Source organism: Sceloporus occidentalis, unplaced genomic scaffold, assembly GCF_023333645.1.
Source record: "Sceloporus occidentalis isolate IW3139 unplaced genomic scaffold, rSceOcc1.0.p SCAF_23, whole genome shotgun sequence".
NCBI classification, from domain to species: domain Eukaryota; kingdom Metazoa; phylum Chordata; class Lepidosauria; order Squamata; family Phrynosomatidae; genus Sceloporus; species Sceloporus occidentalis.
The window spans coordinates 5352799-5369579 of record NW_028317003.1 but is presented as its reverse complement, the minus strand read 5'-3'; the positions used below and the strand labels follow the sequence as shown (position 1 = coordinate 5369579).

The 16781-nt window shown below is 39.5% G+C and overlaps 1 protein-coding gene across 1 annotated transcript; it reads right to left on the bottom strand.

The window, feature by feature from the left end:
• Nucleotides 1-231: 231 nt before the first annotated feature.
• Nucleotides 232-10530, bottom strand: LOC149300734 (SNF-related serine/threonine-protein kinase-like). The gene is made up of 5 exons (XM_089484925.1): nucleotides 9942-10530; nucleotides 4026-4167; nucleotides 3330-3542; nucleotides 2889-3023; nucleotides 232-1441 (listed from the first exon to the last, which is right to left on the bottom strand). Exons 1-5 carry the CDS (start codon nucleotides 10528-10530, stop codon nucleotides 232-234), a joined length of 2289 nt encoding a protein of 762 aa, XP_089341051.1.
• Nucleotides 10531-16781: the final 6251 nt, after the last annotated feature.

The window sequence follows — 16781 nt, the reverse complement described above, 5'->3', positions numbered from 1 at the left end:
ACTGCAAGAAAAAAGGATGTGTCAGCTAGCAGCGTGCACAAATCCAGTGCAATGCTGTTTGCTCTTCAGTCTGGCAACACACAAAATAAAATGGTAATAAATAACTGCCAATAAAGTCCACTTAAAAAAAAAAAACACATTAAGACGACAAAGTGGAATATACACAAAAAACAATGTTTGCAGCCATGAGCATTAAGCATGTGTCAAACTGCTCTGTACATTGAGACATCATTAAATCACATGGCAACAACTGGTTTGACTCGCGGTACACAGAAGTCCCTCCTTGGGATTCCGCTGGATATTCACAGATATTGTTTTTTCACAAAGAGGTAGCTGTAGTACATTGTTTTTAAAGTTCTTTTTCTTTAAGAGTCCAAGTTCGTTTGCAGAGTCTGACATTTGGTCAGAGAACAGCTTTATGCTGCCTGTGGGTACAGCTTTGCCAGCACTACCATTTGCGCTGATGCACATCTTCCAACTGGACTTCTCCTGCACTTTGACGCTAGAAAAGGAAAGATTATTCTGAGAGTCTATTATATACTTGGCTCCATTATGTAACTGGGAGCCCAAGCACAAACTCATTAGTTTTAGACTTTCTACCAGTTCTCCTGCACTTCTTGGCGATTGCTGCACCGAACCGGCAGAACCAGAACAGTTGCGCGTATTTCCAGATGAATTATTTGAGTTACCACCTGATGTGTTGGAAGGGCTGCCTCCTCCTTTGTTATCACTGGGACTTGTTTTATCTACTCCAGTATTTCCATTACTCGGTTTACTTTGACCTCCACCATCACCTTGATTACCAGGTGGACCTTCACTGCTGTCTCGTCGATGCCACGAATAGGTAAACCCACTATCCTTATCCAGACGTCGTCGACTCTCGGAGTCATCGTCGCTAGTTTCTGAGCTACTGCAGCTGGATCCCCGGCCTTGACTTTTCCTTCTGTGGTATCTTTTGTGCACTGTACCAGGGGATGCGATATTCATTTTTAATCTACTTAGCTTTGGTGGAAGATTTTCATCCATATCAAATTCATCATCTGACTCTCCTTCCTCAAAAATCTGATTGAGCACTGGCGCACTCTTTCTTGAAGTGAGACGATTTGTAACAGAGGGTTTTCGTCTTAGAACAACTTGTGCAGAGAGAGGAAGTGGCTTCTTTTCTTCTTCATCTTCCTCTTCATCCTCCTCCACCCTAAAGAGACACTTTCTTCCGCTTGTTGTTGGGTTCGCAGAAGGAAGCGTAGAAACTGCTGTCCCAGTAAAATCGGGAACATCCTCTTTCTTCAATGGGTCCACAAGACCTTTATTTCTATGCCCATTGAGTACATTCTCTGCACTGCGAGCAGGAGAAGGTGGAACAGCCACATGAGCTATTGGAGAAGCGGTCAAATCATCCTCCAGGTCCTGAGGAACATCAATTTTTGTTGGCCAAGATTGCCTAAGGAGAAACCCAAAAAGCTTAAGTTTAGTTATAGGGGCAGTCGTTTGCTTTCCATAGATGCTGTCTATACAAAAATACAATGGACACTGTAAAAGGCGCCGATGATACATTGTGTAGTCATGATTCCTGCCAATTATCGAATAAGTAGGAATATGAACAAGGAGGTCAGAATCAACATGGCCAAGGACTACATACAAGACGGTTAACACGTGTGCTACTGAAACTCAGACCTATCAAAATCAGTCAGAAGCCAAGAAGCACTTACAAAGCTACCATGAATTAGGCATGTATTAATGCAGTGCAGGTGTTTTTTTCCACCTCTGTACAAATTAACGATTAACTGTAAGTGTAACTCTTTATACCAAAAAAAATATAGTGACCTTAACTTCACTATGTTGTTCATATTCCATGGAGTAAAACGGCTACTGAACAGTTGCTATGATACAAACTAGCAGTAGACTAAATAGAGCAGGGAACTCAATGTTTGCTTTAAACACGCTTTTAAAATTTACTATAAAAGGGAAGAAACTGGTTAGTAAAAATTAACTGGGAATCATAAAACACATATTTTTAAGTAAAACTGGGGGTTAAGACTATTCGAGAAAGCTAGTTTCAGGATATATTAAAATGAGTTTATTATACTCAAACTGCAGTGCACTCAATATTCCAAAAGCAACATTTCCATGTGTAGCCACACATCAAATATATAACAACTCCAACGTTATTGTGAGTCAGAAACAATGTTCATTTTTTTTTTGTTTATTTAATTTCTTTGTAAAATATCCCAAAACTATATTATAGTTTTGGCAGACCTTCTATGTTGCTTATGTGAAACATGTAAGAGAAAAAAAAACAAAAAAAAAACCACACACACTCCAGGCATACTATCATACATGTTTTACGTGACAAAAGTCATCAATGATCACCATTTGCTTTGTTAAGACATTTCCACTTTATATAATGTGCCTCATTGTTCTGTTGCGTTAAAGCTTTGATCAGGGTAGAACTCTATAGTTTGTTTATTAAAGCAGGAGCCTGCAGTTCTGACTCAAGTACTTCACTCTCCATTACAACAACCCGAGTAGGTTTCACCATCAGAATGGGTTAAGCTGCCCCGCATACAGTATAGTTCAATCTGTGAGATGATTTGTAAGGAAGAGCCAGTTTACTACATTTGGCCTTTCAGAACGCAGTGTAGGTGGAAAGTTGAAACCACAATCCTCATGGAAACTCATCTACCAACTCCTAATTTAGTACACGGTCCCCGACTGCTTGAATTGGAATACAATATACTCCTACTGCTGCACATGTGGAGGATTTAAAAACCAAGTAGCCATATTTATGAGCCTAGAATTGGAATGTAATTTATTTTTATATTAAATTGATCAATACTCCAACATTCAGAAGGATAATATGTAGGTAAATCGATCACTAGTTTAAATACCTGAACTGGGCTTTGATGTTACTGGGACTGGCCGATCTGGCCTGGATTTCTTTTTCTTGCTTCTCTCGGAGAATCCTTTCCGCTAGCAGGAAATAAGTTGCTGTGATGTGGTTGTATTTGTTGGTTTCCAAGGCACTGAGAGGAAGAAAAAAAAACAGGAAATGCTATATTTTTAGAACAAAAGGGTACGTTTATCAACAGATCTATTGATAACAATATATTTCTCAGACTGTCTTCATCTCACAGTATACACACCAAAACTAGAAATTAATGAACATTAAAAAGCTTCTGGGCATTTTAATTTGCATAAAAAAACACAAAACGATTGTACTTTATTTTTTTTCTTTTGCTATGGGCGGCGGATCATATACGATAATGCAGAAGTAGGTCCAAGTAATGTAATTTACATATGTATATATTCATAGCTCAAAGATCACTTACTCCACAATGGCATCTCTGTCAGCTATGTCTCCTAGGACCATACGTTGTATGATGCTATTGTGCTCTTCCTCAGAGAGATTTTTGTAGGACACAAGAGGGATATTGTACTTGGTGGCCGGAGAAGGGTCCACTCCTTGAAGCCATGGATGATTTTCAATTTCCTCCAGCGATGCTCTTAGTTTAGGATCTCTCTGTAGCATGCGGGTGATTAGACTGGGGAACCGAATAAAAATAGACTTGTGAGTTCAATATAATCTCTTAATGATCAAAAGGGATCATATTATGTGAAAAAAATATGGAGAAAAATAAAACACCTCTGAAACAGACCGTCCCTTCAAGATTGTGTTCAGGTCTCAAGGAAAATACCACCTTTAAAAGTCTGCAGATCTTAAAAACCCTACTGCCTTATTATGAAGTTTTCCATGGAAGTTCTACTCCCTGTAAGATTTCTTTTTAAAAAAGTCACATTTAAGTCAAACTTCCTTTTGTGGTAAGGTTAAAAGAAAACATCCCTGCAGGGTTTCCACTGCTACAGAATGATGTCCAGTTTCTTAGACTGGGGGGGGGGGGGGGGGGGACACATACTGTTCATACTGTTCTAGGGTCTGTCAGATGACATACATGTAAGGGTACAACAACGAAACGATACGGTTGCAGTAGGGCAGTTGCGATCTGTCTTTCCATGCTGGTACTCACTCCTTGCACTCTTTGGACACGTGCTTGGGTACGGTATACTTGCAGTCCATGATCATAGTGAGCGTTTCACTATCATTTGCCTCTTGGAATGGGGGGGTGCCACATACTAACATGAAGAGAATAACGCCAAGGCTCCAAATATCTGCAATGAGAAAGGCCCTTCATGAAAACACCTCAAAATTATACAGTTACCAGCTTTTTTCTAGTTTTTCAATTTCAAGTTTCACTCCTAAAAATGGTCAGTGTCCTATAAAATAAATTACGCATTTGCAAATATCTTCTACACTGCGCAAGCTGCCCACTCTATAGGGCGATATTTCTATAAATATTGCGTATGATTATTGATTAATTATTAGAGCATTGACTGCATGCTCCGTCATACCTATCCTAAAAGATGCTGTTTGCCATTTTATTTTGTCAGCTAAGACATTTCAAGACTTCAAAACAAAATACAAGTAAAATATAGCCCTAATAGCTACAATGCCACTTAAAATATGTTTGCAGTAACAAGAAAAAAAAGGTTGGAGTGACTTGGTTTCCACTAATTGGAAGAAGCCTTACAATATAAATACATTACTATACCAGTGCGTACTTACTTGAGCGAGTATTCTAACTCAGCAGAAGGCTGCATAGTGTGGCAAATCCTGTTTAGTTACCCCTCTGCAAAACTATGTCAAGACACTCAAGATGGAAGCCAACATGGTGAGGCTTTGGAAAGGTGGCTGGTCCATTTGTAGGCACCAACCATCAACCCTGTTATGATCAGTCACAAAGCATCTCCTAACACCATGTCATTATATGAGTTTTTAATCACATACACAATTTGTTTTATTTCCCTGTAACAGCGCATGGTGGCAACAAGAAAAAAAACACGGTAAAGAAATACTGGGTTTTATAGGGTCCCCCCCCCCCCGGTAGATTTACTAGTACAGCAGTGAGAACATATCTAATGCAAACCATATGTACATTCTGTTGCAACACTTCCTTTACACCCAGATGAGGCACATAGCTGATTTGCCCTCCTGAAAAGAAACATGTAACTTGTTTCTTCATTTCCAAGACTAATTACCACACCATAAAAGGTGAAGTCTCCCCAAAGAGTTAACAGGAAGTATTATATTTGTATCAGGTAGTTAAGATAGATTCTGGAGATGAAAGTGTCACATATGATCGCTACTGTGTCAATATATGCACGCACTGCTCAGAATGAACGCCATTTATCATTTTTCACACATATTTAGACTTACACTGAATGATTATTAACCCCATGAGTGAGCGATATCCTATTATGGCACATTATCAATGAAAATAACACAAAGCAAATAGTATATTTCACCTTTACCATGACATCGTGCTAAGGAGTACACTACCAAACGCATAGGTGAAAGGGTAGGGTGAGGACACGGTTTAGTTATTATCGCTATGCCATGAGCATGCTCGTCTTTTACGGAATTTGAAACGTGATTAATGTGACAGGACATGCAAACACAGAAGGAATCTATTCAGTGGGACACAGAGAAAACCTACAAAAGGCAGAATTAAGTGAACATTTCACCCACGATAAGGTGCTGATCGCACCCAAAGCAGCTGCTGTAGAATCCAACTTAAGACTTCTGGACACCATCGGGTAATCCGCCCAGGGAACTCTACAGAGATCTACACGCTCTGACTAAGTTGCATCAAGAAGGCAATAAAATCTAAAACAAAATCTAAAATCTACCACATATGTACCACATATCCATCCAGCACAACACAGGGAATGGCACAAAAGAGATAAACCTAAAATTAAAACCTAAAGATACTCCTAGAGCCTCAATTGTTTACCATCAACTGCTCAGCTAAAGAAATTGAATGCAACAGAAAGGGGCCGTTTGCTCTAATAGCCTACAACAGTTACTAGAAATTTAAAAGAACTGATACATTTACCATAAACTCTACATCTACATCAAGAATGTAGACTTTATCAAGAATTTCTAGTTGGTAGATACGGTGCTCTAAGCAACTGTTTATAACTACAAACAAGTCATGATCTAAACATATAAAAGGAACGTTTAACAAAAATTCCCTATAAAAACTAAACCTCAAGAACCTCAGCAATATAAGAGTTCTAGCTTTTATATAATATGTGGGTAACCCCATTAATACTTTGCCCCGCTTAAAGGGGGAGATCTATATGATGGAATACAGAAACACATACAGTACCGGTCTCCCAAGCAAAGCAACACAAGCATGCATATGCATGTCTGGATGAATGTAACATGTACTGCAACATACATGGGCACAGGGACATGTTATTTGGGCAAATCCCAAACAGAGCTTTAAGCTGCTGCACACTGAGAAGAACCGTTATAGACCTTATCCTGAAGTCCGCTGCCAGGCAGCAGCAGCCTGGGATCCCAGAGGCCTACGGTGCAAGAAACAAATGGTGCAGGTAAGGAAAAACCAAAGCCAGCTGTCCCCAACATCAGCTCCTAGAGGTACTGAGCTTCTGCTTAAAAGATATTAAAGCCTCTTAACCTTAAATGAACATCGTGTAGGTGAAGTAAATATGAAGTCCACACATTGTACATTTCACTGCCAATGTAATTTGTAATAATTGCCCAAGCGTAAAGGCATTTTTCACAGGCATACGTAAGTTACTATAGATTTAGGCACTTAAATGTCTTTTCATGAGGAGGGTCTATTAACTGCGCATTCCTTCTCCTTGCCATCGCCCTGCATCACAGACGGCAAACACCAACTGTTCTTGTGAGGGAACTCACTAGAGCCAGCCCTTCATCATACATAACAGCACCAGGGAGATGAAACTCCAAGACGTTAGAGCTCCTGAGTTAGTCAACTCCATAGACTATGGTTCGGTGTGCAACATCAGAGATGTCCATGCATATCATAATCCCAATGATCACTACAAGAGCAAACCATAAAACCAAAACAGGCAACTACAAACTTCTGTTTAATGTTAAAGTTCTGATTTGGAACCATGGACACCAAGTCATTAAAAAATGACAGTACTCTAAAAACCCCGAGTACATGATACTAATGATTAATTCAAAATTCATGAACCTCTATAGATGGATAACTTTATAACTCCATCTATTACAAGCATGGACACTAATGTTCCAGTGCTAAATATAGATTATAGTTCTGAACATTTGTTCTTTGTATCTAAATTGCATTTTACTTAGTGAAATTATAAAATGAAGGATGAGATAACATAAAAAAAAAAAGTTGAGCATGGATTGCATGGGAAAATTCACCATATATATATATATAAAAAAAAAACCAAAAAAAAAACCATACAAACCACATGATTTAGAAAGACTGACGACACACTTGTGAAACTTGTGTAATGGATGACCATAACACATCCCTACTGACCTGCTCTGAAAAGGCCAAACAAGACAACAAAGTGTCATGAATCTGACAGATCTGTTTAAAGATAAACAACCCCTGATCTTCACTCACCAAGGAGCAATAATTATTTAACATTGTAAGCACATCATTCTAGGAGTGCTGCAAATATAATGCTTAAAATAAGCCTATATCAGAGATTAACGCTAGTCCTCAACAATCTACAAGAACATCCAATAATATGTATTTTGGGTTTCTTCTGCCATGAGCACGGTATAGCACCGAGTGACTCACCTGTGATCATATAAACAAAAGATATTCTGTGCATTCAAGCACTTCAAAGAACCCTAGCCCCGGAAATTAACGCGTGGGCTTTCATAACGTCATAAAAACAAAGTCTGTGTTGCTGAATGTCTGAAAAACCTGCCTAAAGAAAAAGTCCCCTCATGCACGAGATTCAAATGGACTCCGCGTAAAAAAAAAAAAGCCAAATAAACAAAATTTGTCTCAAAAATTTTATATTTTGCTTATAGAGTGATCATTAATTGTCTACAAACATATAATGCAACTGGTGTTCTAATGATTAGAATAAATCCCAGAAGTGTATTTTCTGCCGTGTATCCGAATCATCCATGCTCTTCCGGCAATATCCTCTAAATAAAAACGCATTAAAAGGGGGGGGTCTTTCCCCGGAAACACCTGTGTTTGCAGATCTTGCTCACTAGGCAGTAAGTAGGCGAGTGTCTCACCATTGCATGTCCTATTTTGCGCTTGTATTATTAAACAAACTGTCCCAGAGCAACAAGCTGCCACCCGACATCAGGGGCAACAGTGTCACCAGTGAGCTCCCACCTCCCACCAGTGCACAGAAACAGGAAACGCCAGGCCTGTAAATAACCGGCTGATGGACGCGCATACTGGTTCTCTTCAGACGTGTTACAGTAACACATTTCTTCCTTCCTGTCGTGGAACTCATTAAAGCGCCGCTTAGGCACACTTCTTAATTTCTGTGCTGGTTTTAAGCACAATACAAGAAGAAACTAATGTTTCACTATTTTTTTTTTCTTAAATACCACAATTTATTGACAGCTTTTCTGTGAATTTTTTTTTTCTTTCTTTAATAGACTGGCAGCTACATTATCGCATAAATGTTTGTAACAACTATATAGTGGCTTTTTATAAATGCTTAGCTCTGCTTTACTGGCCCAATAGGAACAGTATGTGTTTTTTTCATGCTGCCCTGTGGTAAACTGTAAAACGCCTCATCATGGTCACCAAATGGGACCCTCTCTAAATAAGGACTACAAGAAAAGTGCCTTCATTATCTCTATACAGAATCAGCTTCAGCATACCAAGACAATTTGGACAATGCTATGCTTCCAACTTTGTGGGAAATTTGGGGAAGACCCTTTTCTATCCCAGCATGACCCAGCAGGTCCATGAAGACATGGTTGTATGAGTTTGGTGTGGAAGAACTTGGCTGGCCCTCACAGAGCCCTGATCTCAACCCCGTCAAACACCTTTAAGATAGACTAGAACGGAGATTGCGAACCATGCCTTGTCCAACATCAGTGCCTGACCTCACAAATGCTCTACTGGATGAATGGGCAAAAATCCCCACAGAAACTCTCCAAAAAGCCTTCCCAGAAGTGTTAGAGCTGCAAAGGGGGGACAAACAACATATTTATGTCTATGTATTTAGAATGCGATGTCATTAAAGTCCCTGTTGGTGTAATGGTCAGGTGTCGCAACACTTTTCTCCATATAGTGTATGTGCGCACACACACACACACACACAATCCAATTCAAAGGTTTGGGGTCACTTAGCATAGCTAGGAATTTTCTTAATTTACAACTAAAATAGCCAACATAATTGCAAAAGGCTTTTCTAACGATCAATTAGCTTTTAAAATTTTAACTTGAATAAGTGAACACAGTAGTGATGGTTGCTGATAAATTATCTCTGTACACCTATAAATTCCATGAAAATCAACTATTTCCAGCTACAATAGTCATTTAAAACATTAACAATGTCTACGCTGTATTTATGATCCATTTCATGTTATTTTAATGGACAACATTTTCAAAATGGACATGCTTTTCTTTCATAAACAATGAAATTTCTAAGTGACCCCAAACTTTTGAATGCCCTGCCTCCTTAGAGGTCACCGTCGTTTCAGTTAATGACCACCATTTAAAAATTAGGCAGCACTGAATGAATGCGTTACTTTAAAGCTGTTGTTCCATTTTGACAAATCATTCGCAGCACTCTATTAACCTTAAGAGAAATGTCAATTTATTTTTTTTCTGAAGGATGTATCGCATAAAATACAAACTTTTAAGCTCCTACGCCAAAACAGTAACTGATGCTCCTAATGCTGCATTCAGTTGTAAAAAGAGTTAAATTCAGCAGAGTAGGAGGAACTGCACCTTTAAAAAAAAAAAAACATGCAACGAATCTTAGGATCTCCATGACTGTGTTTGACAGTTCAAGTTAATTACTAAGCAGCTAGAACTGCAGCCTAGAAACAGGTCAGATATGTTCCAAGATGTATTTATACACACCTACTGCAGGAGCATCGTACTCATCTCCAAGTAGTATCTCTGGAGCAGAATAAGCCAAAGAACCGCAGCTTGTTGTCAGCTTCTTCCCGGGCTGGAACTTGTTGCTAAAACCAAAATCTGTCAATTTCACAAGTCCCTGCTTCTCGAAGAAGACCACATTCTCTGGTTTCAGGTCTCTGTGAACCACGTGCAACTTGTGGCAGTAGGAAATCGCATGTACTATCTGAGCAAAATATTTCTTGGCCAAATCTTCGCTGAGACCTTCTTCGTGCTTCATTATGTAATCGTACATATCGCCGCCATCTCCGAGTTCCAAGATAAGATAGAGTTTGGTCTGCGTGTCAATGACTTCATACAGGCGGACTATGTTTGGATGCTGTACTAATTTCATGCATCTTACTTCTTGGAAAAGATGCCCCGTGGCCAGAGAGTCTAATTTGGTCTTGTCAATTACCTTAACGGCCACTTTCTCCCCTGTAAACACATGGCGGGCAAGTTTGACCACAGCAAAGTGTCCCCTTCCCAAGGTTTTGTCCAAGTCATAAAGCCCAGCTATTTTCCCATCATATCCTCTTTTGAAACCCGCCATGCTGCACCGAGGAGCAAAGATTCCTGAAGTTTGGGCCGTCAGTTTCTTCTCATAACAGAATATCTGAAGCAAGCAAGGAATGCATTTTCATTGCCTTCACACACATCTGTAAAACAGAAACCAAAACTAGTAAGTCTGAAATGATCGGGGGGGGGGGGGGGGTTATACATTGCAGATTTAGCAAAAAATAAAAACATTCACATATTTAGAAAGGGGGAATAAGATTTGTGTTTTGGCGCCAATGTTCTTTAGTGCGTCCCAACATTAAATAAAAATAAATAAATTATATTCAGGATTAATCATGTGTTAATGTTATCGTCGGATTTTAATAGCTACACCGAGTCTGCGGGTTCACTAAAAATGTTATTGTCCTAGACCATACAAGTGAGGTCTACATCCAATGTATATGGCATCTGACATGCTGGTGACATTTGTATTAATGTAAAAACACTCCAATCTTGCCTAGAAAGTCTTAAAAGCAAAAACCTATTCTATAAAATAAGTGTGTTATCAATAACTCGACTGAGGCTTTAACTTGTGTTCAAACTGCCAGTGATCAATAGCATAATTCAGATTCAACACTAATGTCACTCTAGAGAGAACTGTAAAGAGGTTGGAAGGGAAGATAAGAACGGTAAACGTGGCCATACATAGGACCGTATTCCAAGAACGCAACAATCATTAACACGAGTCTTTTGTGCAGGAAGTCACGTATAGAAACCGGATTAGAGTTGGCTGTATTGAAATGTATATGGTGCCTGAGGATGGTAATGTTGACTTCAAAAGTAATTGTTCAGTGAAAATGATGGCAAACACCTGGAGAAGATATCTCAGAGCGGTCGGCTAAGAAAGTAAACATACCCATCCACGACCTACAGCGATGGCCGTGTATTCCAAGCCAAGGAAAGATCGGACTGCCCTATCAAACACACACACACATAGCAGAAACTGCATCATCACCAATGCCAGGTGAACAAAAAAGACATGTCACCTCTAACTCCTCCAAGACCATGCTGTGTTTCTCTGTCAGTCCAGTACGAAGAAAGTAACAGGGTATATTAAAAAGTTGAAACTGATGCATGTACAGTGATGGACTCACAGCCCAATACTTTGTACACACACATACATATCTAATTAGTTGAAGGAAGTTAAAGGAAGGGAAATAAGTTGAGTTTGGTTGACACTTTATACAATCACTGTGGGATTGCCAGGTACACTAAGACTAGCATGTACAACAATAGGGGTTATTCACTAAAGTTAGAGATAGCAGGAGAGCTGTAGTTTCACTTCACGATGCATTATGAAGGGCAAACTTTGGCAGGGAGACCACGAGAAAGCTTATTCCTTTGCAGAAAGGATTGTTACCCCTTTGGGGGCAGTAAGGTTTTGATAATGTGGTTGGAGTAAACAGGAATTTACTCGTTAGAAATAAAGGAACAAGAAACAAAAAAAAACGATGCAGAACGAACGTTGGCTGTGGTTTCCATATCGCAGTGGACCATGTTTTCTATGAAAACCTAAAGTTGCCAAACAGCCATTCGAAAACTCAGATCATCTGAGCAGAAAACATGCCAGGAACCCTTGGAGCCCTCCCAACCCATCTTTAGCAGCAAAGCTCATGTGTACAAAAGCATATTTCATCAAATAGAGCTACACAAACATATACCGGCACTTTCACTTTCCATGGCAGAGCCACCTATCAGTGCTTGCTTTGCGGTCAGATGACAATTAAATGTTACCAGGCATAATATATATATATTATATTTATCTCTAGCTTGGCAGCCGGGTCCTCTCTCCATAATGTATTGTTTGTTTTTTGACATTGCACATAATGCTAGGTGTAGTTGAGTAGAATAGCATCTGATACTTTACACTTTTTATGATCTATATTCATTTATCAATCCACCTACAGCTTTGTCCCTTATTTTTCAATCAATGAAATGGTTTTGGATCCCGGGGCTGGGTCAGAGGCAAACCCTACATAACTTATCAATTACCTCCCTTTTTTCCCCTCAGTCCATCTTCACAAAGGCTCCCTGAACAAGTCAATAACAAAAGGTAACTTAACAATACAGGAAAGATAAGCTTAAAAAAATATGACAACATGCAGTTTCACCCTTTGGAGTAAGTAAGTATCTTCAACAGTTCAGCACTATTAGCGTGTAAATCAGGCTGAATATGCAGAACTCCATTGTGTGTTTATTAGGCGGCTGAAATCGCCTGCATTGTTTTATAGCTGGCAAGAAAGCAAGACTTTTCTTTGAAGTCGTTACTTCCTATGCAGGATGCTGTGCTTATCTACGCAGCATACGTTTAAAGAGACAGTTTAATGTCCCATGGAGCTATTCCAAACAATAATGCATATTAAAGTACTTTGAGTGCTTATGCATGCATTATTGGGAAAAGCTCAAAATAAAATATACTTCCCTCACTGCCTCCTCCGAGGTCCAGTGATTCTCGCCACTGATTGCCTGGAGAACGCTCCCATTGAAATCACACAGGTTAGAGTACTGTCCCGTCTGAACTCACCCTAGTGCTGACTAGCGGTTTGTGTATGATATGTCCGCCCAATCCCACCATTACTTTACAAAGGGGACACAATTAAAATGTAAGAAGGACCTCTCGGCTATCATATGCATTAAAGTGGACTGGAATGAGATAATTAAAAATGTTATATATTATATATTCCAGAATGATCATGCACTAAACCAAGAACAAACATTCATCTGCTCATTGGAGTGATTTGCTTGTTATCTGTAGAACTTTGACATTTGGCCTGTTTCAAACATGTCAACAACCAGCTTGACAAACTTCTTTTGGATTTAGAAGCCGGCCAAAACATTTAGCAGCCAGGTTTTTTTTTTGTCATGGAACAAACTAGTTTATGTCATTCTAGGGTAGGCACCATGAGCACAATCGTCTAATACATACATGTGTCTTGAATCCAATGCCAGACAATATCCATGTAACATACAAAACTAGGGTTTCAATCCAACCGCCAGCTTATTCTCTACTCTCGCCCACCTTATGATAAGGATGTTTTGGCATCTCCAGATAACCAACCGAGGCTTTCCCACTCAAGTATAGACTTTTCTAGGTCCATCCCAACTGCTTAGCACAATGCAGGGTAACCACTAGAATGACTGGTCCAAGTGACATCATTAGTCAGTTTTGCTTACGTGTATAAAGAGATTTAGATAACTGAGCATGTTGCCTGTGCTCGAACTTTCACCCAAAAGCATAATGAGTATAAGGTTTATACACATTCAGAAGCTTCCCAAAAGGTATTGTTTTAAGATTTTGGGGGTGCAAAAAATACATATATCGGCAATGACTGATTTAAGAATATTTTCTAAATGGGTCAAAGATATCAAAACTATGACAGAAATAAAAAAAAATTATCTTTCTTTTGATATCATTATAGAGTAGTACCACATCGGGCCTGGTCAAGACATTTAACAACCAAGTTAACACCCTGCTGTGTGCCGAGTTAAAAAATAGCAAAGGTCATCTTAAATTTAATACAACAGTTACTCTTAAATGTAGTCTTCGGGTACAGCAATGCGCTTCCATACAAATGCAACCTGCATAATGTTCTGTTATATACTGTGAGATCTTATGAGTGGAAAAAACCCTGATATAAAGGAAGAGACAGAAATCACACACAAATATATGGTCACGTTTACTTACTAAACAAAAAAGAGGTGTCAATGCAATTCGCCTTTGGTTTACCCAACATTTAAGCTATGCAGAACTTTCTAAATATTTTTGCCATTATTAGTTCCATATTAGAAAAGCATAGAAACTCGCCTGACATAAAACAGGCAGGTGGGGGAAAGAAAAACCCAACAAAACAATGTTACTGTGCTATCATGAGATGGCTGGAAAGATCCATACGGCCCATCCAGTCTGCCCATTTCCCTGATGGAAGGGATTCAAGTCCCTATCAGTCCCTGGTCTGGTCCCATAGTAAGGATACTTTATGTCTACCCTTGCATGTTTAAATTCCCTCACTGTAGTTCCCTACATCTGTTGGGATAGCCTGGTTGGGTGGAAAATAAATAAAATCAATCCCAGGAGAATAAGATTAGAATAACTACAATTTTTACCCACATCTTCTACCTGGCTCATTCCATCAAGACGACCAGTGGAAAGTTCCTACAATAACATGACACTGCTTTGGGAATTGTGTTCATCTAGGGAACGAGCAGTACTGCAATTGCATGGTGTCTTAAACATACCAGAGCTAGTCGCTTATTACTAAGTGTTTTTGGATGAAAAATAAGAACAAAGCATGCACACTACTATCACCAACTTTTCCGGTATGTTCTTCCTGAGCAAATCACTGGTAATGTTGTCCTTATGAATGGGTGCATCTTCAGAGATTAATTCGAATAGGTAAATGTTTAGTTTGAGCTACTCCTTTTCAGCACATTAAGACTTGTCTTGATTTGCTTACCTCTGCGTTATTTTGCTAGCACAGAAAATATGTTTTAGGTTTTCAAGCTACTATACTATATATTTGACCCTTCTTTTAGCCGATGACATCCGCAGATCAAAGACAGGCTGCACACAATGTGTCTGTATAATGGGACATGTGGGCACTACAGTCCAAAAGCCTCACTTTAAATCGCTCACGTTCCATACACTTGGCTACACCCAAAACCTGCCATTCTGCTTTTTAAAGAAAACATATGACACGGTGAGCTTTGTGCATATCGGTGTTTAAAAGTAGTGGCGAAAGGGTACCCCCAGTGCGCTGAGGGACATTATGTTTACGAAGCTCTGTGCTGGATCACTTTTCGGCAAATGGTGTTAAAATAGGCTAGTCAAGCTAGAGCTTATAGAACACATTTAATATCAAGCTGATCCGGGGCTCCAGCAAGGACCTCTGCAGCTGTGCAGGAAGCACTGGCTACGGCTCAAGTGTTACAGCAGATGGCCTGAGACCATCCCGCTCATTCCTATTGATGCAGTAGGCTCTACACCACTATGGAATCAGAATAAGGCCCTCCAGGGGGCCAAAGTCATAACGCTCTCACGTAACTGCAGTAGTTTCGTTGGCATGGACATCAAAGACCATCTTGGCATTGTTACAACGTCTGCGGCAGACCCACAGCACTATAGCCAAACAACACATACACTGCTCATTGATATGCACTGATAATTGATTAGCTTCAACACATCTTGCAAGCTCTAACACTTTTGAACAACGACCAAATGTTGTGATGCAATAGTTACACTGTAAATGGATCCCCCAATTGAGCCTTCACAACTCCCCCTGCTTCCTATAGCACTTTATAGCTTATATGCATCTCAGTATGAAAACTAGCAAGCCAATATGTGCCGAGACACGCTACAATATTAACTACCAAGAAACATCATGAAAATTTAACAACCCAACAGCAGGGGTAAAAATTTGGTTGGGGTTTATGAGCAGGCCAAAAAATGTAAAACGTTTTTTTTTTCTTTCAATAATGCTAATTAATACACATTAACATATCATACGTAGTAACATACACCAACACACTTACATAAACTAACATTTTTCCATTCACATACTAGCACACACACTAACATACTTACAGAGTAACTTACACACACACACTAACATACATACAGAGTAGCATACACACACACACTAACATACTTAAACTAAATAGGATATTCACATACACCAACATATTCACATACTAACACACACACACTAACATACTCCCACATAGATAAATACAGTTCTCTCCCCCTCTACTTTTGTTGGCTCGGGATAGCTCTTCGCACACTGCTTGCATCTAAGTACCTCTCTCAGACTGCGCTAGGAGAGTGGCTCTGGCGTTGGGGGCTCCCTGGCCAAACCCTAGGTGCCATGACAGATTTATTGTCACCATGGCGACCTAGGGTTTGTCGATTCCTGCCATAGTGTATGAATCAGGAAACCAAAGAAACAGGAACCCCTCTAATATTTCTTAGAGCTACTTAGATGTCGATGGGAAGATGTAACCACGCAGACCCTCAGAATAATAGAAACAACGTTCGAATGACACAAACATAAAGCAGGTTGTTAGATACATTTCTATAGCTTGTTTGAATCCATAAACATGTTCCAAATATTTACCGAACCATAATTAGGAGGATTTGGGAAAAGCGGCAGATGCTCTTTAAAGTCAGACCTAAAACCTGCTAAGAGATATTAAAGCCTACTATATATCTTCTACTAGCGTCCAACATGCACGCAACACATTAACGTATCC

Coding starts and splice junctions, on each gene's coding strand:
- LOC149300734 (XM_089484925.1), bottom strand. CDS start 10,530: ATGGCGGGTTTCAAAAGAGGATATGATGGGAAAATAGCTGGGCTTTAT. Junction 4,168..9,941: donor GTACGATGCTCCTGCAGTAG/GTGTGTATAAAT, acceptor TTCTCATTGCAG/ATATTTGGAGCCTTGGCGTT. Junction 3,024..3,329: donor GACAGAGATGCCATTGTGGA/GTAAGTGATCTT, acceptor TCTTCCTCTCAG/TGCCTTGGAAACCAACAAAT.